The 21,556-nt window shown below is 44.8% G+C and overlaps 1 protein-coding gene across 2 annotated transcripts in view; it reads left to right on the top strand.

Annotated features, from left to right (window-relative positions):
- LOC139264434 (ubiquitin-conjugating enzyme E2 E1) overlaps window positions 1-21,556 on the top strand; it is a 153,047-nt gene that overhangs the window by 118,946 nt on the left and 12,545 nt on the right. For both annotated transcript variants that reach the window (XM_070880891.1, XM_070880892.1), the window contains one exon: window positions 18,359-18,491. In XM_070880891.1, the coding sequence (XP_070736992.1) occupies window positions 18,359-18,491 (133 nt within the window). The remainder of the gene's footprint in view (window positions 1-18,358; window positions 18,492-21,556) is intronic.

Below are 21,556 nucleotides of genomic sequence, written 5' to 3'. Positions count from 1 at the left end.
AAAAAAAGGCCGCTCACACTGCTGGGCATGTGTTATAAACCCCCAAACAGTGGAAGGGAGATAGAAGAGCAAATATGTAGGCAAATTTCTGAGAAGTCCAAAAATCATAGGGCAGTAATAGTAGGGGATTTCAACTATCCTAATATTGATTGGGATAAATATAGTGTGAAGGGTATAGAGGGTGCAGAATTATTAAAATACATTCAAGAGAACTTTTTTAGTCAATATGTAACAAGCCCAACATGGGAGGGGGCGGTTCTTGATTTTGTTTTGGGGAATGAAACTAGGCAGGTGGAAGGGGTATCAATGGGAGAGTACTTGGGTGCCAGTGACCATAATTCAGTCAGATTCAAAATAGTTATGGATAAGGACAAGGATAGACCAGGAATAAAAGTCCCAAATTGGGAAAGAGCTAATTTTGCTAAGTTGAGAAGTGATTTGGCCACAGTGGGCTGGAAACAGCTACTTGAAAGTAAATCAGTGTCGGGAGGCATTTAAGGAGGAGATCCTGAGGGCTCAGGCCAAACATGTGCCCTTAAAGAAAAAGAGTGGGAGAACAATTCTAGAGCTCCCTGGATATCTAGGAACTTACAGGGAGGGAGACAAAAAGGGAAGCTTATGTCATATATCGACGGCTAAATACTGTAGAATCTCTGGAGGAATATAGAAAGTTCAGAGGTAAAATTAAAAAGGATATTAGGAATGCTAAGAGAGAGCATGAAAAATTCTTAGCAAGTAAAATTAAGGAAAACCCAAAGATGTTCTATAAATATATTAAGAGCAAGAGGATAACTAAAGAAAGGGTAGGGCCTATTCGAGACCATGAGGGTATAATCTATGTGTGGAGGCAGAAGATGTTGGTATGGTTCTTAATGAATACTTTGCATCTGTTTTCACAAAGGAAAGGGGCAATGCAGATACTACTATCGAGGAGGAGTGTGAAATTCTGGATGAAATAAACATAGTGAGAAAGGAGGTATTAAAGGGTTTAGCGGCTTTGAAAGTGGATAAGTCCCCAGGCCCGATGAAGTGCATCCCAGGCTGTCGAGCGAAGCAAAAGAGGAAATAGCAGAGGCCTTGACCCTCATTTTCCAGACCTCTTTGGATTCAGGCATGGTGCCTGAGGACTGAAGGACTGCTAATGTGGTACCCTTGTTTAAGAAGAGAGAAAGGGATAGGCTGAGTAACCTCAGTGGTGGGAAAATTATTGGGAAAAATCCTGAAGGACAGGATAAATCTACATTTAAAAAGGCAAGGAATAATCAAGGACAGTCAGCACGGATTTGTTAAGGGAAGATCGTGTTTGTCTAACCTGATTGAACTTTTTGAGGAGGCAACCAGGAGGGTCGATGAATGTAGTGCGTATGACAGTGTATATGGACTTTAGCAAAGCTTTTGATAAGGTCCCACATGGCAGACTGGTCACGAAGGTAAAAGCCCATGGGATCCAGGGCTAGTTGGATCCAAAATTGGTTGGAGGTAGGAAGCAAAGGATAATGGCTGATGGATGTTTTTGTGACTGGAAGGATTCCAGTGGGGTTCCGCAGGGCTCAGTACTGGGCCCCTTGCTTTTTGTGGTATACATCAATGATCTAGATTTGAATATAAGGGGTACGATTAAGAATTTTGCAGATGACACTAAAAATGGCTGTGTGGTTGATAATGAAGAGGAAAGTCATGGATTGCAGGAGGATATCAATCTACTGGTTAGGTGGGCAGAGCAGTGGCAAATGGAATTTAATTTGGAGAAGTGTGAGGTAATGCATTTGGGGAGAACTAATAAGGAAAGGGTATACACATTAAGCGGTAGGCCACTTAATAGTGCAGATGAACAAAGGGACCTTGGAGTGCTTGTCCACAGATCCCTGAAAGTAGCAAGCCAAGTGATTGAGAAGGCATACGGAATGCTTGCCTTTATTGGCCCGGGCATAGAATACAAGAGCAGGAAGGTTATGCTTAAATTGTATAATACACTGGTTAGGCTACAACTGGAATACTGCGTGCAGTTCTGGTCGCTGTATTATAGGAAGGACGTGATTGCACTGGAGAGGGTGCAGAGGAGATTTACAAGGATGCTGCCTGGAATGGAGAATCTTAGCTATGAGGACAGATTGGATAGACTGGGTTTGTTTTCATTGAAACAGAGGAGGCTGAGAGGTGACCCCATTGTGGTGTATAAAACTTTGAGGGGCCTGGATATAGTGGATAGCAGGGGCCTATTTCCCTTGGTGGAAGGGTCAATTACGAGGGGGCATAGGTTTAAGGTGGTTGGAGGAAGGTTTAGGGGGGATTTGAGGGGAGGCTTTTTCACGCAGAGGGTTGTGGGGGTCTGGAACTCACTGCTTGGAAAGGGTGGTAGAGGCAGAAACCCTCACCACATTTAAAAGGCGCTTAGATGGGCACTTGAAGTGCCGTAAAATTTAAAGGCACTTTGTCTAAATGCACGTAGCATTTGTAACAAAATGGATGAGTTGACGGCACAAATTGAGACAAATGGGTCTGATCTGATAGCCATTACAGAGATGTAGTTGCAAGGTGACCAGGACTGGGAATTAAATATTCAGGGGTATTTGTCAATCCGGAAGGACAGACAGAAATGAAAAGGAGGTGGGGTGGCTCTAGTGATAAAGGATGGAATCACTGCAATAGTGAGAAACGATATTGGCTCAAATGATCAGGATGTTGAAACAGTTTGGGTGGAGTTAAGGAATAATAAGTGGAAAAAGTCACTTGTGGGCGTAGTCTATAGGCCCCCTCACAGTAGCAACTCTTTTGGTTGGAGCATAAACCAGGAAATAGTGGGGGCTTGTAAAAAGGGAACAGCAATAATCATTGGTGATTTTAACCATAGTGATTGGACAAATCAAATTGGTCAGGATAGCCTTGAGAAGGAGTTCATAGAATGCATAAAGGTCGGGTTCCTTGAGCAGTATGTAATGGAACCAACCAGGGGGCAGGCTATCTTAGATCTGGTCCTGTGTAATGAGACAGGATTAATAAACAATCTCCTAGTAAAGGATCCCCTTGGAATGAGTGATCATAGCATGATTGACTTTCAAATTCAGACAGAGGGTGAGAAAGTTGGATCTCTAACCAGCGTACTAAGCTTAAATAAAGAAGACTATGAAGGTATGAGGGCAGAGTTGGCTAAAGTGGACTGGGGAAAGAGATTAAAGTGTAGGACGGTTGATGAACAGTGGTGTACATTTATGGAGATATTTCACATCTCAAGAAAAATATGTTCCAGTGAAGAGGAAAGGGTGTAAGAGAAAAGATAGACATCTGTGGCTAACTAAAGAAATAAAGGATGGTATCCAATTAAAAACAAGGGCATACAATGTGGCCAGAACTAGTGGGAGGACAGAAGATTGAGAAGTTTTTAAAAGCCAGCAAAGGATGACTCAAAAAAATGATTAAGAAAGGGAAGATAGACTATGAAAGTAAATTAGCACGAAATATAAAAACAGATAGCAAGAGTTTCTATGGGTATATAAAAAGGAAAAGAGTGGCTCAAGTAAATATTGGTCCCTTAGAGGATGAGACTGGGGAATTAGTAATGGGGAACATGGAGATGGCATAAAATATTTGTTCAGAGTTTCTACCAGTCTTTACAGTAGAGGACACTAACACTATCCCAACAGTGGATAGTCAAGGGGCTATCGGGGGGGGGAACTTAACACAATCACAATCACAATCACTAAAGAGGTGGTACTCAGTAAGACAATGGCTCTAAAGGCAGATAAATCCCCTGGCTAGAGTCTTAAGAGAAGTAGCGGCAGGGATTGTGGGATGCACTGGTTGTAATTTACCAAAATTCCCTGGATTCTGGGGAGGTCCCAGCAGATTGGAAAACTGCAAATGTAACGCCCCTATTTAAAAAAAAAAAAGGAGGCAGACAAAAAGCAGGAAACTATAGACCATTTAGCCTAACATCTGTGGTTGCGAAAATGTTGGAGTCCATTATTAAAGAAGCAATAGCAGGACATTTGGAAAAGCAAAATTCGGTCAGGCAGAGTCAGCATAGATTTATGAAGGGGAAGTCATGTTTGAAAGATTTGCTGGAATTCTTTGAGGATGTAACAAACAATGTGGATGAAAGGGAGCTAGTGGATGTGGTGTATTTGGACTTCCAGAAGGCATTTGACAAGGTGCTACATAAAAGGTTACTGCAGAAGATAAAAGTTCACGGGGTTGGGGGTAATATATTAGCATGGATAGAGGATTGGCTAACTAACAGAGAATAGAGAGTTGGGATGAATGGTTCATTGTCAGGTTGGCAATCAGTAACTAGTGGGGTGCCGCAGGGATCATTAATCTATATTAATGACTTGGAAGAAGGGACTGAGTGTAACATAGCCAAATTTGCTGACGATCCAAAGATGGGAGGAAAAGCAATGTGTGAGGAGGACACAAAAAATCTGCAAAAGGACATAGACAGGCTAAGTGAGTGGGAAAAAATTTGGTAGATGGAGTATAGTGTTGGAAAGTGTGAGGTCATGCACTTTGGCAGAAAAAAAAATCAAAGAGCTAGTTATTATTTAAATGGAGAAAAATTGCAAAGTGCTGCAGTACAGCGGGACCTGGGGGTACTTGTGCATAAAACACAAAAATGCAGGTACAGCAAGTGATCAGAAAGGCCAATAGAATCTTGGCCTTTATTGCAAAGAGGATGGAATATAAAAGCAGAGAAGTCTTGCTTCAGTTATACAGGGTATTGGTGAGGCCTCACCTGGAATACTGCTTGCAGTTTTGGTTTCCATATTTACGAAAGGATATACTTGCTTTGGAGGCAGTTCAGAGAAGGTTCACTAGGTTGATTCCGGAGATGAGGGGATTGACTTATGAGGAAAGATTGAGTAGGTTGGGCCTCTACTCATTGGAATTCAGAAGAATGAGAGGTGATCTTATCGGAACGTATGATTATGAGGGGGCTTGACAAGATGGATGCAGAGAGAATGTTTCCACTGATAGGGGAGACTAGAACTAGGGGGCATAATCTTAGAATAAGAGGCCGCCCATTTAAGACTAAGATGAGGAAAAATTTCTTCTCTGATGGTTGTAAATCTATGGACTTCGCTGTCAGAGAGCTGTGGAAGCTGGGACATTGAATAAATTTAAGACAGAAATAGACAGCTTCTTAAACGATAAGGGAATAAGGGGTTATGGGAAACGGGCAGGGAAGTGGACCTGAGTCCATGATCGGATCAGCCGTGATCGCATTAAATGGCGGAGCAGGCTCGAGGGGCCGTATGGCCTACTCCTGCTCCTATTTCTTATGTTCTTATGTAACCTGCAGGGTTACGGACCTGGAGCTGGTAAATGGGAATGGACTGGATAACCTCTTGTTGGCTGGCACAGATACGATGGTAAGTACTTCAGAGAATCTAATACCGTCAAAATGATCTTCTGGACTAGTTTCGATCGCCTGGATGGGTCAGATAGAAATTTTCCCAGATTTATTTCCCCAATTGGCCTGGGTTTTTATCTTTTTTTGCCTCTCCCAGGAGATCGCATGGCTCCGGGTGGGGTGGGGTGTAAAATATTGCGATACATGGGGTATCGCAGTTGTGTGGGGCGGACTGGTTGGGCTGGATGCTCTTTACCTGTCCGTCATTGTTCATCGGTTTATATGTAACCTTCAGGGCTGCTGACCGAGGGCCATGTGGCTCTTTGTCGGCCGGCGCAGACACAATGAGCCGAAATGCCACCTCCTGCGCTGTAAATTTCTATGTTTCTATGAATACACAACAAATGGTAGGACACTGCGAATTATAGAGGAACAGAAAGACCTCTGAGTGAATGACCACAGATAAGCTGGTTAAGAAGGCCCACGGGATATTTGCCTTTATTAGCCAAGGCATAGAATATAAGAACAGGGAGGTTATGTTTGAACTATATAAAATTTTGTAAGATTTCGGAATCTCTCTGGGCTTAAATTTGACAGCGAGACGATTCTTTCCAAACAATAAGAGTTTATTAACATACACACATGCACATTAGCAGCAATAATCAGTTATCTTAAAAAGACACACACATGCACATTACCAACAGTTGTCAATTGTGTTATAACAGAGCTACAATGAGGTTATAATAACGAGTGATATACGTTACGTCCCTTTTGCTGGCTGGTTTGGACACACGGCTTGCTGTTTTAGCTGGTCTTCAGGGATGTCTTGTGCCGTGTGTCCAAGAGAGAGAAAAGTCTTTGGCTGAGTTCTTTTAAATCTCTCAAAGCCATTGTCCCTCCGAAAGCCTCGTGATTGGTTCTTGGCTCCAGGGCAGCTCCTTATTGGCTCTCCTCACACATGTGGCTGGTCTGGCTCAGCCATCTCTGATTAGTTTAAATGGCTTTCCAATACACAAAACCCATGCAGCAGCTCAGGGGGGCTTTCATTTTGTTTCTTACAAAACTTAGCCCATGCTGGCAATCTGTGGGCTTCCATTTTATCTCAACACAAACAGGCCTTTCCATTAATCTACACTTTTAACATTTATATATACACATAATCAATTTTAATCATTAATAAACACTTTTATTCTTACACTAGTTAGGCCACAGCTAGAGTACTACGTGCAGTTCTGGTCACCACATTATAGGAAAGTTGTGATTGCAGTAGCGAGGGTAGAGAGGAGATTTATGAGGATGTTGCCTAGACTGGAGAATTTTAGCTATGAGGAAAGATTGGATAAGCTGGGGTTGTTTTCTTTGGAACAGAGGAGGCTGAGGGGAGACCTAATTGAGGTATATAAAATTATGAGGGGACTAGATAGAATGGATAGGAAGCACCTATTTCCCTTAGCAAAGAGGTCAATAACCAAGGGGCATAGATTTAAAGTAATTAGGCCCAACTTTGCCCAACCCCTTTAAGGTAAGTGCGCCGACTTTTCGTGCTGGAAACGGCGCCAGAAAAAAAGGGCCCCATTCTGGCCGCACTTCTGAGTCCCTGGACTCCCGGCGTAGCATGCATTCTGAAGTGGGGGCCGGAGCAACAGGCCAGCGGCAAAAACAATGCCCGCGCATGCGCAGTGAAGTCTGCGCACATGTTCCTGCCTCTCAGCGTGTCCTGCGGGCTGTGAGCAGGACCCGATGCTCGCAGCCCCGATCCCTGGCAGAAGGGACACCCTGATCTTGCCGCACCCTATCCCCGGCCGGGTGGCCTCCCACACTGGCTGGCCGGCCGGACCGAGAGTTTTGATTGGGTCAGGGGCGGGGAGGAGGAGTTTTGGAGTGGGCGGGGGGGTGGTGGGGAGAGAAAGAGTGTTTTGGGGGGGGGGGCGGGGAGAGGAGAAAGAGTGTTTTCGAGGGTGGGGGGGGGGGAGAGTGTTTTGTATACCAGCATATATATATATCTCTGGCTACCCCCCCGCGACATCGCAGCCAGCAGCTCGCATTTCTCTGGTCGCTCTGCGTAGCGCCCCCCCCCCCCGACATCGCGGTGGGATTTACTTCATTTTTATTAGTATTTTAATTGTTTGAGCTTTTCCTTGCAATGTTTGGTGCTTGGCTGTTGAGGTCCTCTCCAGTTCCCTTCCCTGCCCTAATGTCTGCCGAATGTGCGCTGCTTTTTCTTCACTGCCCGCAAGGTTTTTCAGAGCTGGCCACATACTCTGACCTAAGTCGATTTGGAATAAATTTTTGCTGGCCAAGGGTGCATAAATGGCCAAAACTGGTGTAAGTGTCTGGGAACGCCCCCTTTTGAAAAAAAAACTGACCTAAAAACAATCGTACCTAACTGACTTACTCTGGAGCAAATTTTGGGGGGGAAATGGCATTTTTTAAACTTAGGCCAGAAAAAACAACTTACTCCAAAAAAAAAATTGATGCAAGTCATGGCCAAAGTTGGGCCCATTGGTCGGATGTTTCGAGGGGCCTTGAGGGGAAATTTTTTCACCCAAATGGTGGTGGAGGTCTGGAATTCACTGCCTGAAAGGGTGGTAGAGGAAGAAACCCTCACCACATTTTAAAAAGTACTTGGATATGCACTTGAAGTGCCGTAATCTGCAAGGCTACAAACCAAGAGCTGGAAAGTGGGATTTAGCTAGATAGGTCTTTGTCGGCCGGCACAGACACGATGGGCCGAATGGCCGCCTTCTGTGCTGTAAATTTCTATGATTCTACGATGAAAGATGGCAGGGTGTTTTTGTAGATATATATTCTAAGTTGCCCTATTGAACAGTCATGAGCGATTGTGTGTCTATAAATATACAAAATATATCAAATAGTTTTGTCTTTGAAAACTACAGAGGATATTTCTCTGAAAATTGCAGTTTGTTTGGGAGCCTTTTGGTGATGTTACCAAATAAATAATTATACTGCTCTCGCGAATTTATTTTCTCTTGTGTACTGCCCTCACACATTGATGCTGTGCACGACTGTTCAGACTTAAATTTCCACAGCAGATGTGGTAAGGAAAACAATTCCTGTGAGTCTCTTAATTATTATAAAACAGATGATAAACAGAGACTTATTGATTTATTGATGCACTAGAGGGCAAGAATTCCCTTAGTTCCACGGAATATGGTTCTCACTGGTGCAAAACAAAGCACAAGCTTATTGTTAGCAGTTCAAGAACAGAGACTGGGTGTTCCATGGCATTCTGCCATATCACTAATTTGTGAGTCTCAGTCAAATCATTATTTGAATATTATTGTACAACCTCAGACATTCCTGTGCCATGTGGTTAATTATGGCAAAAAAGTAGAGCAGCCCAAGTATTTTTTTAAATGGCGGAAATTGCCTATGTGCTGCTTTTGTCTTGTCCCTTTATCGTTGATGCCCTGCTCCCCTTCCCATAAACCAGCTCTAACGAAATGTTGTGTCTTGGATCAGTCTATTTTCAGCTTGCAAAACGAGGAAAATAAATCTACCAAACCTATTTTAAAGGAATATGCAAGGTTATTTTAATTTAAATTGGGTTTGTCTTGTTTCTATCTACTTGAAATAACATTTTACAGTACATATTAATTGCATTAATGGGGATGTTAGTTCTGCTTTGCCCAAGTTGGTGTGTTCAGAATGACTTGATATTCGAGAGTCTTCCAGTTGTTTCCTTACCATCGCGAGGCATAGGAAGCAATTGCAGAATCCTGGCATAAGTGGCTCAGATGGGGCAGATCGCCATGTGGTAGAATGTAGACTCCACCTACCTATGATAAAAAAAATAGACATTCTTGTTGGCAAACGGGGGAGAATTGGTAAGATTGTTTTGAAATGTTTAACCTGTCTGGTTTATCTTTTTTATTAAATGAATCTAGCAGTATTTCTTTATATATTTTATGTATCTGTTCCTGATAATGGTGCTACTGGTTTGGGAGGGGAGGGGAGAGTGTTTGGTAGTAACTAAGATTCAGTTATTCTTCATCTGCCATCTGGAATTGAGGAACCTGGCTGTAGTGGCACAAAACCTGTCCAAGTAGACACACTGTTTAACTAATGAGCACTAATAAAGATTATAGTGTTGACCCAATGTGTATTTTTCCATAGATTAACAGACTGCAATACATTTGTATTTTCAAATTGGATAATCAGAGCAGTGTAATTAATGATTTGTGAACCAAATCAACAACAACTTGTATTTATACAGCGCCTTTAACATAGCAAAACTTCCCAAAGCAGTTAACGAGCATTATCAATAAAAATTTGACACCGAGCCACAGAAGGAAATATCAGGACAGAAGAGAGAGGGTTTAAGGAGCATCTTCATGGAGGAGAGAGAGGCGAAGGGATTTAGAGAGGGAATTCCAGAGCTTAAGGACCACGGCAGCGATTGAAATTAGGGATGTGCAAGATGCCAGAATTGGAGGAGCGCAGAGAACTTTCAGGCTTGTAGGGCTGGATAAGGTTACAGAGATAGGGAGGGGCGTGGCCATGGAGAGATTTGAAAACAAGGAGGAGAATTTTAAAATTGAGGCATCGGACCTGGAGCCAGTGTAGGTTAACAAGCATGGGTTAATAGGACTTGGTATGAGTTAAAATATGGGCAGCAGCATTTTGGATGACCTTAAGTTTATGGAAGATGGGAGGCCAGCTAGGAGAGCAAATAGTCAAGTCTAGAGGTAACAACAGCTTGGATGTGGGTTTCAGCAGCAGATCAGCTGAGGCAGGGTCGAAGTCAGGCAATGTAGGCAGTCTTGGTGATAGAGCGGATATGTAGTCTGATGCTCATCTCTGGGTCAAACACAACAGCGAGTTTGTGAACGGTCTGGCTCAGCTTCAGATTGCCAGGGAGAAGGATGGAGTCAGTGGCAAGGACCAAAGACAATGGCTTTGGTCTTCCCAATATTTAGTCGGAGGGAATGTTTGCTCGTCCAATACTGGATGTTGGACAAGCAGAATTTATTCACATTCATGTTGGACAAATTCAATGAAAGCATCACAGAGCAGTTTTAAAAACTCAAACCACTTCTGGTTTTGTAAATATTTGAACCAGATAATGTTCAGTTTTCATTTAAGCTGTAAATATTTGGGGGGGGGGGGCGAGGGGCGAAGGGCGAAATTGCCCCCTTCTTTAAGGCCCGTTAACTGGGCAGTAAGACATTTCCGACCGGGGGCAGACGAATGGTCCGACCCATGCGGAATTGCCCCCAAGCCGGGGGCGGCGCAAACAGGTTTGGGTTGCATACTGTGTTTCTAGCCCGCCGGCACTTAACCCGTTGTCGGGAGCGTGCCGATCCCTTATAGCCCTGTGGCCGCCGACAGCTTTGCGCAGCTGGAAGCTGTCAGTGGCCGGGCGGCGCACGCGCCATTTTATTTTAATTGTCGGATGACTCTGCAGTTAGCCCAACAATGGCGGCCATAGGTTTGGCAGCCTGGCACCCCCTCTTGGGCCGAAGCCCTCCCTGCTGGCCTAGTGGGCGCCAAGGAGGTCTCAATAAGCCTCGCAGCATCCCGCCCCTTTAAATGAAGGGGAGGGACATTGCTACGCGTCAGCGTGGCACATCCGCGTTGTGCTGATGACACTAGCCGTTTTCCGCCCTCTCCTGACTCGCTTCCGCCCCACTGCTGCCCTCAACGCCACCCCGTTGATTTTTAAAGACAAAAATGGGCAATTTCTCTCTCCCCGCCCCAGCAGTACTGGCGGTAATTTGCCAGTTAATTTGAATTATCCGCCCCAAACGGGGTGGAGGGCAATTTCGGCCCCTTAAAATCCACAAATGTCTAATTAGGTTTAATCCTATCCATTCGATCACTGTTGGTGGTTTGATTTCTTTGTTCTTTTTTGGCAGTTATGGAGTGGAAATGCATTTAACTTGATCTACTCTTCAAATTGCAAAAGGGAGAAGATTAATGCATGCCTGAAAAACTTAAACTGATTTTCATAAACAAATGCATATTTTGGTGGTGGAAAGGGTGAAGCACCAACACCAGATTCTGTGAAGTGATAGGATGTGGTTTTATATCTGCAATTTCTCTTGCTTTGCTAATTTCCCAATCTAAGCCATTAGGAAGTGCACAAGCTAAGTGATACAGAAATTGTCTAATTAGGTTTTATCTCTCTTCGTTTCATCACTGCAGGTGATTTGATTACATTCTGTTGAGGAGGCATTCCCTCCCACTATTTATCGGGGACTTGGCCTGGAGGGTGGTGCACGGAGCAGTCCCGTGCAACAAATTTTTAAGTCGGTTCACGGACTCCCAGGCCGCCTGCAATTTCTGCGGTCTGGAAGAGTCCGTGTTCCACGTTTTTATAGAATGTGCGAGGTTGCAGCCCCTGTTCCAATATTTAAAGGGGCTGCTCCTGAAATTCTGGCTGCACTTCAGTCCCACACTCCTGATCTTTGGGCACCCTGTGCGAAGGGGAGCGGGTAGGTCCGAGGGCCTCCTCGTAGGACTGCTCCTGGGCACGGCCAAGGGTGCCATCAGCCGATCCAGGTCGAGGGGGTCGTTCGGCCTGACTGCCTGCCTCTCTTCCGCGCGTACATCCGCGCCAGGGTGTCTTTGGAGATGGAGCACCCGGTGTCCACCGGTACGCTCGCGGCCTTCCGCGAGAGGTGGGCGCTGGAGGGACTGGAGTGCATCATCACCCCCGGCAACCAAATTTTAATTTGATTTTATGTTTTAAAGTTTAATTTGTTTTAATTGCCGGTGTTTTTAGTGTCCCCCTCCCCTTTTATAGGGGGCACTTGGAAAAAAAAAATGTGATTTTAGTGCCCAAAAAAACCAAAATAAAATACAAAATAAACAAAAAAAAACACAAAAAAAGGGCCTTAAAAATGTTTGGTGTGTCCCCCAGATCGGGGGGCACGATTTAATGTTTAGTTTTTCTCCCAAAAGAGTTGTGAGGAGGCATGGTCTTTGAAAATGTGGGTAAAAGCATTCAGAAAAGTGTGACGAGGTTGGTTCTTGGATTAAATTGTGAAGAGTCGTTAAAAGAATTAAACTTCTTTTCATTGGAGAAAAAATTAGGAAAGAATTTCAGTCTCCTTAGACCAGTCGATCAATTTTCAGCTGATGGTGTTAAAATCATATAATTCCAATAATAGAGCTACTCAGATGTCAGGAGTCGTTTTGTTATTGTAATTGCCTGTAAAACAAATCACTAAATTAAAAATTACAACTCCTGCTCCATGCTTTTTTTTTTGCTCATTCTAGCTATTCTATTCTAACAATTTTGAAAGAACTTTTGTCCTTTCAAATGCTTTATGTACCAATTTTTCTTCGGCACTTTCATGGTCCCACCATCCATTTTGGAGATGGGATCCACAGCTCAAAAGAGTGTTTTTTTTAAACCATTCAGCCTCTGCGGACTAATGATGGATGTCATCATGTCATGAACTTGCTAAATTGTAATCCAGGGGTTGAAATGCTCAACAGCGTGGATAATGTAGATTAAGTAGGTTGCTTAATTTATATGATTACAGAATTGGAAAACATAATACAAAATCAATCAATTCCCTCCAGAGTAGTAGCTATGTCTCATTAACAACTTTTAAAGAAAAAGCTGCAGAAATATCTGGTTAAGAACATCGTTGAAGATTACTGGGACTAGTATAAATTTAGATGACCAATTACTTTGTGCGCGGCATTGTCCTTTGTGTCCGGAAACATAAAAATGTTGTTTGTGGAGTTGGTCTTGATAGGTCCTTACTATACAGTATAAATGCACACGAGGCCCATGCTTGAGAGAAGGTCAGTCTGTGACCTGTCCTTTATTCCTTAGCACTCAAGTGAAGAAGGTGGGTGAAGCTTCCCCTTTTGTACCTGAAGGTCCAGGTTAGAAGTGTCTCCCACCTAGTGGTCATTGTTCTCACAGTGTACAACTTAGGTCAGATTATACATGGGTTACAATGCTGGTTGAATACATGACATCACCTCCCCCCCCTCAAAGTCTTATTGGGATCACAGGTTGAGTCTCTGTGGTGGTTTACGCTCTCTTGTAGAGCATCTGAGTTGGGGCTGGCCTGAGTGTCTGCTGTTTGCGGTGCCTCAGGCCTATCCAGACTGCCCACAGTGATTGGGCTCTCCTCCCTTTGGTTCCGGTGTTCGGTCACCTGTGGTGGAGTGAACTCTACATCGTGTTCTTCCTCTGCTTCTTCTATGGGGTTGCTGAACCTCCTTTTTGTTTGATCCACGTGTTTGCGGCAGATTTGTCCATTGGTAAGTTTAACTACCAGAATCCTATTTCCCTCTTTGGCAATCACAGTGCCTGCGAGCCATTTGGGCCCTGCAGCGTAGTTGAGGACAAAAACAGTATCATTGACATCAATACATCGCGCCCTCGCATTCCTGTCATGGTAGTCATATTGTGGCTGGCGCCTGCTCTCAACAATTTCTTTCATAGTGGGATGTATAAGGGATAGCCGGGTTTTGAGCGTCCTTTTCATTAGCAGCTCTGCGGGTGGAACCCCTGTGAGTGAGTGTGGTCGGGATCTATCGACCAACAGGAGGCGTGATAAGCGTCTTTGTAGGGAACCCCCTTGGATTCTGAGCATCCCCTGTTTGATTATCTGCACTGCTCGTTCTGCCTGGCCGTTTGAAGCCGGCTTGAACGGTGCCGTTCTGACATGGTTAATTCCATTGCCTGCCATGAAGTCCTGGAATTCAGTGGTGGTGAAGCATGGGCCATTGTCGCTGACCAAGACGTCCGGTAGACCGTGGGCGGCGAATATTGCCCGTAGACTTTCTACCGTGGCAGAGGATGTGCTTCAATTTAAAATGTCACACTCGATCCATTTGGAGTAGGCGTCTATTACAACCAAAAACATTTTTCCCATGGAAGGACCTGCGTAGTCCACATGGATGCGTGACCAAGGCTTGGCGGGCCAGGGACTAAGGGGGGCTTCCCTGGGCGCATTGCCCAGCTGGGCACACGTGTTGCACCTGCGAACACAAAGTTCCAGATCTGCGTCTATCCCTGGCCACCAAACGTGTGACCTGGCAATTGCCTTCATCATGACAGTGCCCAGGTGCTCATTGTGGAGTTCTCTGATGAACACCTCTCTGCCCATCTGGGGCATGACTACGCGGTTTCCCCACAGTAGGCAATCGGCCTGAATCGAGAGTTCATCCCTGCGCCTGTGAAATGGTTTAAATTGCTCAGGGCATGCCCTGTACGTGGCTGCCCAGTCCCCATTCAGGACACATTTCTTGACTAGAGACAATAGCGGGTCTCTGTTTGTCCAGACTTTAATCTGACGGGCTGTCACGGGTGAGCCTTCGCTTCCGAAAGTTTCAACAGCCATGATCATCTCAGCAGCATGCTCGGTAGCCCCTTCAGTGGTGGCTAGTGGGAGCCTGCTGAGTGCATCGGCGCAGTTTTCAGTGCCCGGTCTGTGCCAAATTGTATAGTCATAGACAGCTAACGTGAGTGCCCACCTCTGTCTGCGGGCCGATGCGTTTGCATTTATGGCCTTGTTGTCGGCCAAAAGGGACGTTAGGGGTTTGTGATCTGTCTCCAGCTCAAATTTCCTGCCAAACAAGTACTGGTGCATTTTCTTTACAGCATATACACATGCGAGCGCCTCCTTTTCTACCATCCCGTAACCTCTTTCTGCCTGGGACAGACTCCTGGAGGCATAAGCTACCGGCTGTAACTGACCCTTGACATTGACATGCTGCAACACACACCCGACACCATAGGATGACGCATCGCACGTTAACACAAGTTTCTTACATGGGTCGTATAGTGTTAACAGAGTGTTGGAACATAACAAATTGCGTGCTCTATTAAAAGCCCTTTCCTGGCTGTCCCCCCAGACCCATTCGCGACCTTTGCGTAGGAGCACGTGTAGCGGCTCTAACAGCGTGCTCAATTTGGGAAGAAAGTTACCAAAATAGTTCAGGAGCCCCAGGAACGAACGCAGCTCTGTCGTGTTACGGGGTCTGGGTGCTCTCTGGATCGCTTCCGTCTTGGACGCAGTAGGGCTAATCCCGTCTGCTGCTACCCTCATCCCCAGGAATTCTACCTCTGGAGCTAGGAAGACGCACTTTGCCTTTTTCAGTCGCAGCCCTGCCCGGTCCAGTCTGCGCAGCACCTCCTCCAGGTTGTGGAGGTGTTCTTCAGTATCGTAACCCGTAATGAGGATGTCATCCTGAAAAACCACCGTCCCTGGAATCGACTTGAGGAGGCTTTCCATATTTCGTTGGAAGATCGCGGCGGCCGAGCGTATCCCGAACGGACATCTGTTGTACTCAAACAACCCCTTGTGTGCCGTGATGGTGGTCAGCTTCTTCGACTCACTCGCCAGCTCCTGGTTCATGTAAGCTGAGGTCAGGTCCAATTTTGAAAAAAGTTTGCCACCGGATAGCGTCGCAAAGAGATCCTCCGCTCTCGGTAGCGGATACTGGTCTTGGAATGACACCCGATTGATGGTGGCCTTGTAATCACCACATATCCTGACCGACCCATCCGCCTTGAGCACCGGCACAATCTGGCTCGCCCAGTCACTGAATTCGACTGGCGAGATGATGCCCTCCCTCAGCAGGCGGTCCAATTCGCCTTCTATCTTTTCCTGCATCACGTACGGCACCGCTCTGGCCTTGTGGTGTACTGGCCTGGCGTCCGGGTTTATGTGAATCACTACCTTGGCCCCCATGAAAGTGCCGGTGCCGGGTTGAAATAATGAGTCAAATTTGTCCAGGATCTGTGAGCATGATACTCGCTCCACAGAGGAAATTGCATTGACATCGCTCCATTTCCAGTTGATGACAGCAAGCCAACTCCTCCCCAGTAGTGCGGGACCGTCCCCTGGGACAATCCAGAGTGGCAACCTGTTCTCCGAATCTTTGTGGATCACGACTACCGTGGCGCTGCCTAGCACCGGAATGATCTGCTTTGTGTAAGTCCGTAGCTGTGTGTCAATCGGCGATAATTTTGGCCTCCTGGTCTTGGACGCCCACAACGTTTCGAACTGTTTGATACCCATCAGGGACTGGCTGGCCCCCGTGTCTAGCTCCATTGATACTGGGATGCCATTGAGGAGCACTTTCATCATTATCGGTGGCCTCCTGGTGTATGAACAGTATACATGCTCCACATGTACTCGCTGAACTTCAGCTTCCAGCGATTTCCCCCAGCGTTCATGTCTACAATTTCTGCAGGTATTTTGCTCATCTCTGCAAACTCCGGCTGAGTGTGTGCCTCCACGCCTCCAACATGAGCTGTTGTTGGAAACAAAAGGTCCCTTGCCAGTCGATCGTCCCTGACTGCCCCTGTGACTGTCCTTGAATGCACCATTAACAGGTGTTGATGGCCCCATTACTGGCCGCATTGTCCCTTGCAATGGCGTGAATCGCCGTTCAGCTTGCTATTGTCTCTGTCGAACTCCCCCTCTGGGTTCGACTACATGTTGGGACATGCCCGATTGCCCTTGTCTGCCTGGAGAACTGTGTGCTGCTTTAACAATGTTGAATCTCTGTCCCAACCTTTCCTTAACACAGTACCTCTCGTCTGTTCTGCTAGTGGTCATGCTCGCGTGGTTTAAATCCCAGTTTCTCGTCGCCATTGATAGGTCCTTACTGTACAGTATAAATGCACACGAGGCCCATGCTTGAGAGAAGGTCAGTCTGTGACCCGTCCTTTATTCCTTAGCACTCAAGTGAAGAAGGTGGGTGGAGCTTCCCTGTTTGGACCTGAAGGTCCAGGTTAGAAGTGTCTCCCACCTAGTGGTCATTGTTCTCACAGTGTACAACTTTGGTCCGATTATACATGGGTTACAATGCTGGTTGAATACATGACAGGTCTGGTCAAGGTTGGATAATGCAGGTTATAATCTAAAGTAATACAATGTAAATTAATATTCTAGAGTTTTACTAGATTGCCTTCAGAGGAGAAATTTCAGATCTTAATCTTTGGAAGGGGTCACTCACATCCCTCTGGATTGAATAAATTACATAGGAATCATGATGAAGCGATTTGCATATGTCGGAATTTTAGAACGAGTAGCATGGTTGACCTTTTTTATTACATATACTTTCCGACATTTTTAAAGAACAGTACAGTCGGGTTCTTTCACATAGGTCAGAATATGCTGTATACAATACAATACCTGTCAAATTTATTTGTTTTGTCTTGTTAACATTACTGTGAAGCATCTTGGGACGTTTTACTACGTTAAAGGTGCTGTATAAATAAAAGTTAATTCTTTTATACCAGATTATGAAATGCGTTCAGTTTGTGTTGCTTAAAATTCTTATGATGAAGTGAGAAATATCCAAGTCCAGATGGCGTGATTTGTTTCCCAGAAAATCAGTGCATCTTGCCTCCATTGGGTTTCTAGCTCTATCTAGAGTTCACAAGAAACAGTTGATACATGTGAACACATGTTGAGCAGGCCCCCCCGCCCCCCGGGTTAAGTGCTGTACTGAATTGTTTAGCACATTGGATGCACTTGATGTCTCTTTTTTCCTTCTTTTGGTTTCTCAGTGCAAGTAACCTTGAGTGCTTCAACAATGCTGCTGTGAATTGTGGCCTGGCAGACTCGCTCTTCCTCCTGTCTCTGCTGCTTTGAAAGTCCTTGGCCTTTGCTCGGTTCCTTCCTGTAATGGGCCGAATGAGAGCTGGGCATAGAATGAATTAGAAGTACTAGCTTATATTTTACTACCCTGTTAGGCAGCATATAACAGTTCTGACTTACTGCAGCACAGTGCTGTTCTAAAACTTAAAAAGCTTCAATGCTAAACAAAAGTTTCTTTACCCTAGGGTGCTCATTTTTATTGAATACTTGTGAAGTATAAGTCTGAAGGAATTGAGTGATTCCTGTTTATGCAGAACGAAAATAAAAATAACTGATTATCTTATTATTGTTAATGCATGTTCTGATGACCTGAGTACCTTTGTAATTTAAATAAACTTTAATAACCTTCAATTTGAATCTTTTAAAAATTGATTACAATTTGCTTTTTAAAAACATTTTTCAGTGCTGGACCAAAAGGCGATAATGTTTATGAATGGAGGTCAACGATCCTGGGGCCCCCTGGGTCAGTGTATGAAGGTGGTGTGTTCTTCCTTGACATCGTATTTTCAGCAGAATATCCTTTTAAACCACCCAAGGTAAGGGGACTATTTCATACAGTACTTCATATGTTTGGCTTCTGTTTATAATTTGACAATATTGTTGATTCATTTATAACTTGTTGCCGTTATAGTTTAAAATCAGTCTATGCTTGTTCTGAAAGCTGTGCGAAGAACCACTTCTCATTGATGGGTATTTGAGATGTGATTCATAAGTGATGAGATTTTGCTTGTGCTAGCCTGGCACAGTGCAAGCCACTGCTTGCAATGGGTGATATAGTTGGACTTTATAAGAATATAATGTTGCTGTTTATATCAATTTCCCTTATAAAGGATTCTTGTCCCCTCCAAGGAGTCTAGATAATGAAATGTTTGTGAAAATGTTCAACTTTAGTGCGCTGTTGGTGAGGCACTGGCACTCCTGGGTTCTTCGGTGCTTTGCTTCAGAGTACTTTGTAGCATCAGAAATGGATGTAGTGTTCTTCCTTGGCATTTGAAAGTTGTGTCTAATACTCTACCCGACACCCTCCCCCCCCCCCCCCCCCCCCACAATTACTCTCCACCTATACTATTTATTATAGGTCCTGATGCCAATCCACCCTTCTTAAAACAATATATATATAGATTAAAGTTAATCTTTATTTGTAGTAAGACTGGAAATTGTTTTTGTCAAGGCTGTTTAGTTTTTGTTTCATTGTAACATGCAAATTGCAACATATGAAAGGAATGGCCAGCACCCAAGTAAAGTATCATTAATTTGGATTAGATAAGAGGTGACTAATTGATGTCCTATTACTGACTGTTCCATTTTTGATCGGGGCGGAGGAGCGGTGAGAGATCGAGGCACAGGAGAGGCGAGGGTTTGGGGCCCAGGAGCAGCACGGGCCAGCCCACACTGCGATCTATGGATAGTAGGAGCGTGTGTGCGCACTAGGTCCGTGCAGAAGAGCTTGGTCTCCAGTCGTCTTGATTAACCCTTGCCACTGGATCAAAACCTAGGTCTGTCAAGCTCGTGTGGTGCAACAACCACCCCACATTAAAAGAATCCAGGTACAGGTACCTTCCACCCTTCAATATGTAGTTCGGGACCTAGAATGTTAGGTCCCTCATTGAAACACCTGCAAACTCATTTCTTTTTGGTGTGGAAGCGGGCATCCTCGATAGGAGGGAATGCCTAATACTACTATACATTAATTCAGAACAGAACTTTAAACTTTGTAAGACTCACCCAGGTAACATTTTTTTAGTCTCATTTCAGATCCAGGTCTATCTGTACCATTTCATGTGTAAATACAATATACATGTAAGGCTGTAGCCCTTTGACTAAACTCCTATAATTACAATGACCTGAAAAAGTAACTAACGTAGAACAATGTTTACAGTGTTCACTTTTTTTTTTGCTAGTTGCTTCCCCTCCTGTCATGAAGCCACTGACTCCTACAGAGATATGATTCAGTGAATACCGGGACACATTCTGGTACCAGGACCAAGTGGTTATTGCTCAGATTCCCGAGAGTTTAGAAGAATTAGAGGCGATCTCATTGAAACATATAAAATTCTTAGTGTTTAACAGGGTGGATGCTTTGTGGGAGATGTTTCCCCTGGCTCAGGAGTCTAAAACCAGGGGTCACCGTCTCAGAATAAAGGGTCGGCCATTTAAAATGAAGATGAGCAGAAATTTCTTCACTCAAAGAGTTGTGAATCTTTGGGATTCTCTACCCCAGAGAGCTGTGGATGCTCAGTCGTTGAGTATATTCAAGACAGGAATCGATATTATTTTAGATACTAATGGACTCGAGGGATGTAGGGAAAGTGCAGGAAGGTGGAGTTGAAGTAGAAGATCAGCCATGGTCTTATAAAATGGTGGAGCAGGCTCGCAGGGCAGAATGGCCTAATCTTGCTCCTATTTCTTATGTTCTTGTCTGTGATGAATTAATAATGCAGATAGAAATGAATATGTTTGATCTAATAGCCATTCTGGAGACATGGTTGCAAAGTGGCCATGGTTGGGAATGAAATAATCCAGGATACTTAACTTTTAGAAGAGATAGGCAAAATGGAAAAGGAGATGGGGTAGCCCTGATAAAGGAAGGGATAAAGACAGTAGAGAGAAAGGATCTTAGCTCCGAAAATAAAGAATTAGAATCAGTTTGAGTGGAGCTAAGAAACAACAAGGGGCAGAAAATATTGGTGGGGGTTGTTTGTAGACGTTCAAACAGTGGTTGTCATGTTGGGCAGAGTATAAATCAGGAAATTAGAAATGCATGTAATAAGAGTAATACGGCCTTCAGATCTGCCACCAAGCTCATGGTCTACAGGGCTGTAGTGATATCCGTCCTCATGCATGGCTCAGAGACGTGAACCATATACAGTAGACACCTCAAATCACTGGAGAAATACCACCAACTATGTCTCCGCAAGATCCTGCAAATCCCCTGGGAGGACAGACGCACCAACGTTAGCGTCCTCGATCAGGCCAGCATCGAAGCACTGACCACATTCGACCAGCTCCATTGGGCGGGCCACATTGTTCGCATGCCTGACATAAGACTCCCAAAGCAGGTGCTCTACTCGGAACTCCTACACAGCAGACGAGCCCCAGGTGGGCAGAGGAAACATTTCAAGGACACCCTCAAAGCCTCCTTGATAAAAATGCAACATCCCCACCGACACCTGGGAGTCCCTGGCCAAAGATTGCCCTAAGTGGAGGAAGTGCATCCGGGAGGGCGCTGAGCACCTCGAGTCTCGTCGCCAAGAGCATGCAGAAATCAAGCGCAGGCATCAAAAGGAGCGTGCGGCAAACCAGTCTCAACCACCCTTTCCTTCAACGACTGTCTGCCTCACCTGTGACCGAGATTGGAATTCCTGTATTGGACTGCTCAGTCACCTAAGAACTCACTTTTAGAGCAGAAGCAAGTCTTCCTCGATTTCGAGAGACGCCTATGATTTGATTTGATGAATCATGGGGGACTTTAATCTACATATAGACAGGACAAACCAAATTTGCAATAATAGGGTAGAGGACGAATTCATGGAATGTAAACAAGATAGTTTTCTAAATCAGTATATTGAGGAACCAACTAGACAACAGGCTATTTTAAGTC

Source organism: Pristiophorus japonicus, chromosome 5, assembly GCF_044704955.1.
Source record: "Pristiophorus japonicus isolate sPriJap1 chromosome 5, sPriJap1.hap1, whole genome shotgun sequence".
NCBI classification, from domain to species: Eukaryota; Metazoa; Chordata; class Chondrichthyes; family Pristiophoridae; genus Pristiophorus; species Pristiophorus japonicus.
Note: the sequence above shows the minus strand (reverse complement) of the source record. Positions and strands in the feature narration are given on the sequence as shown.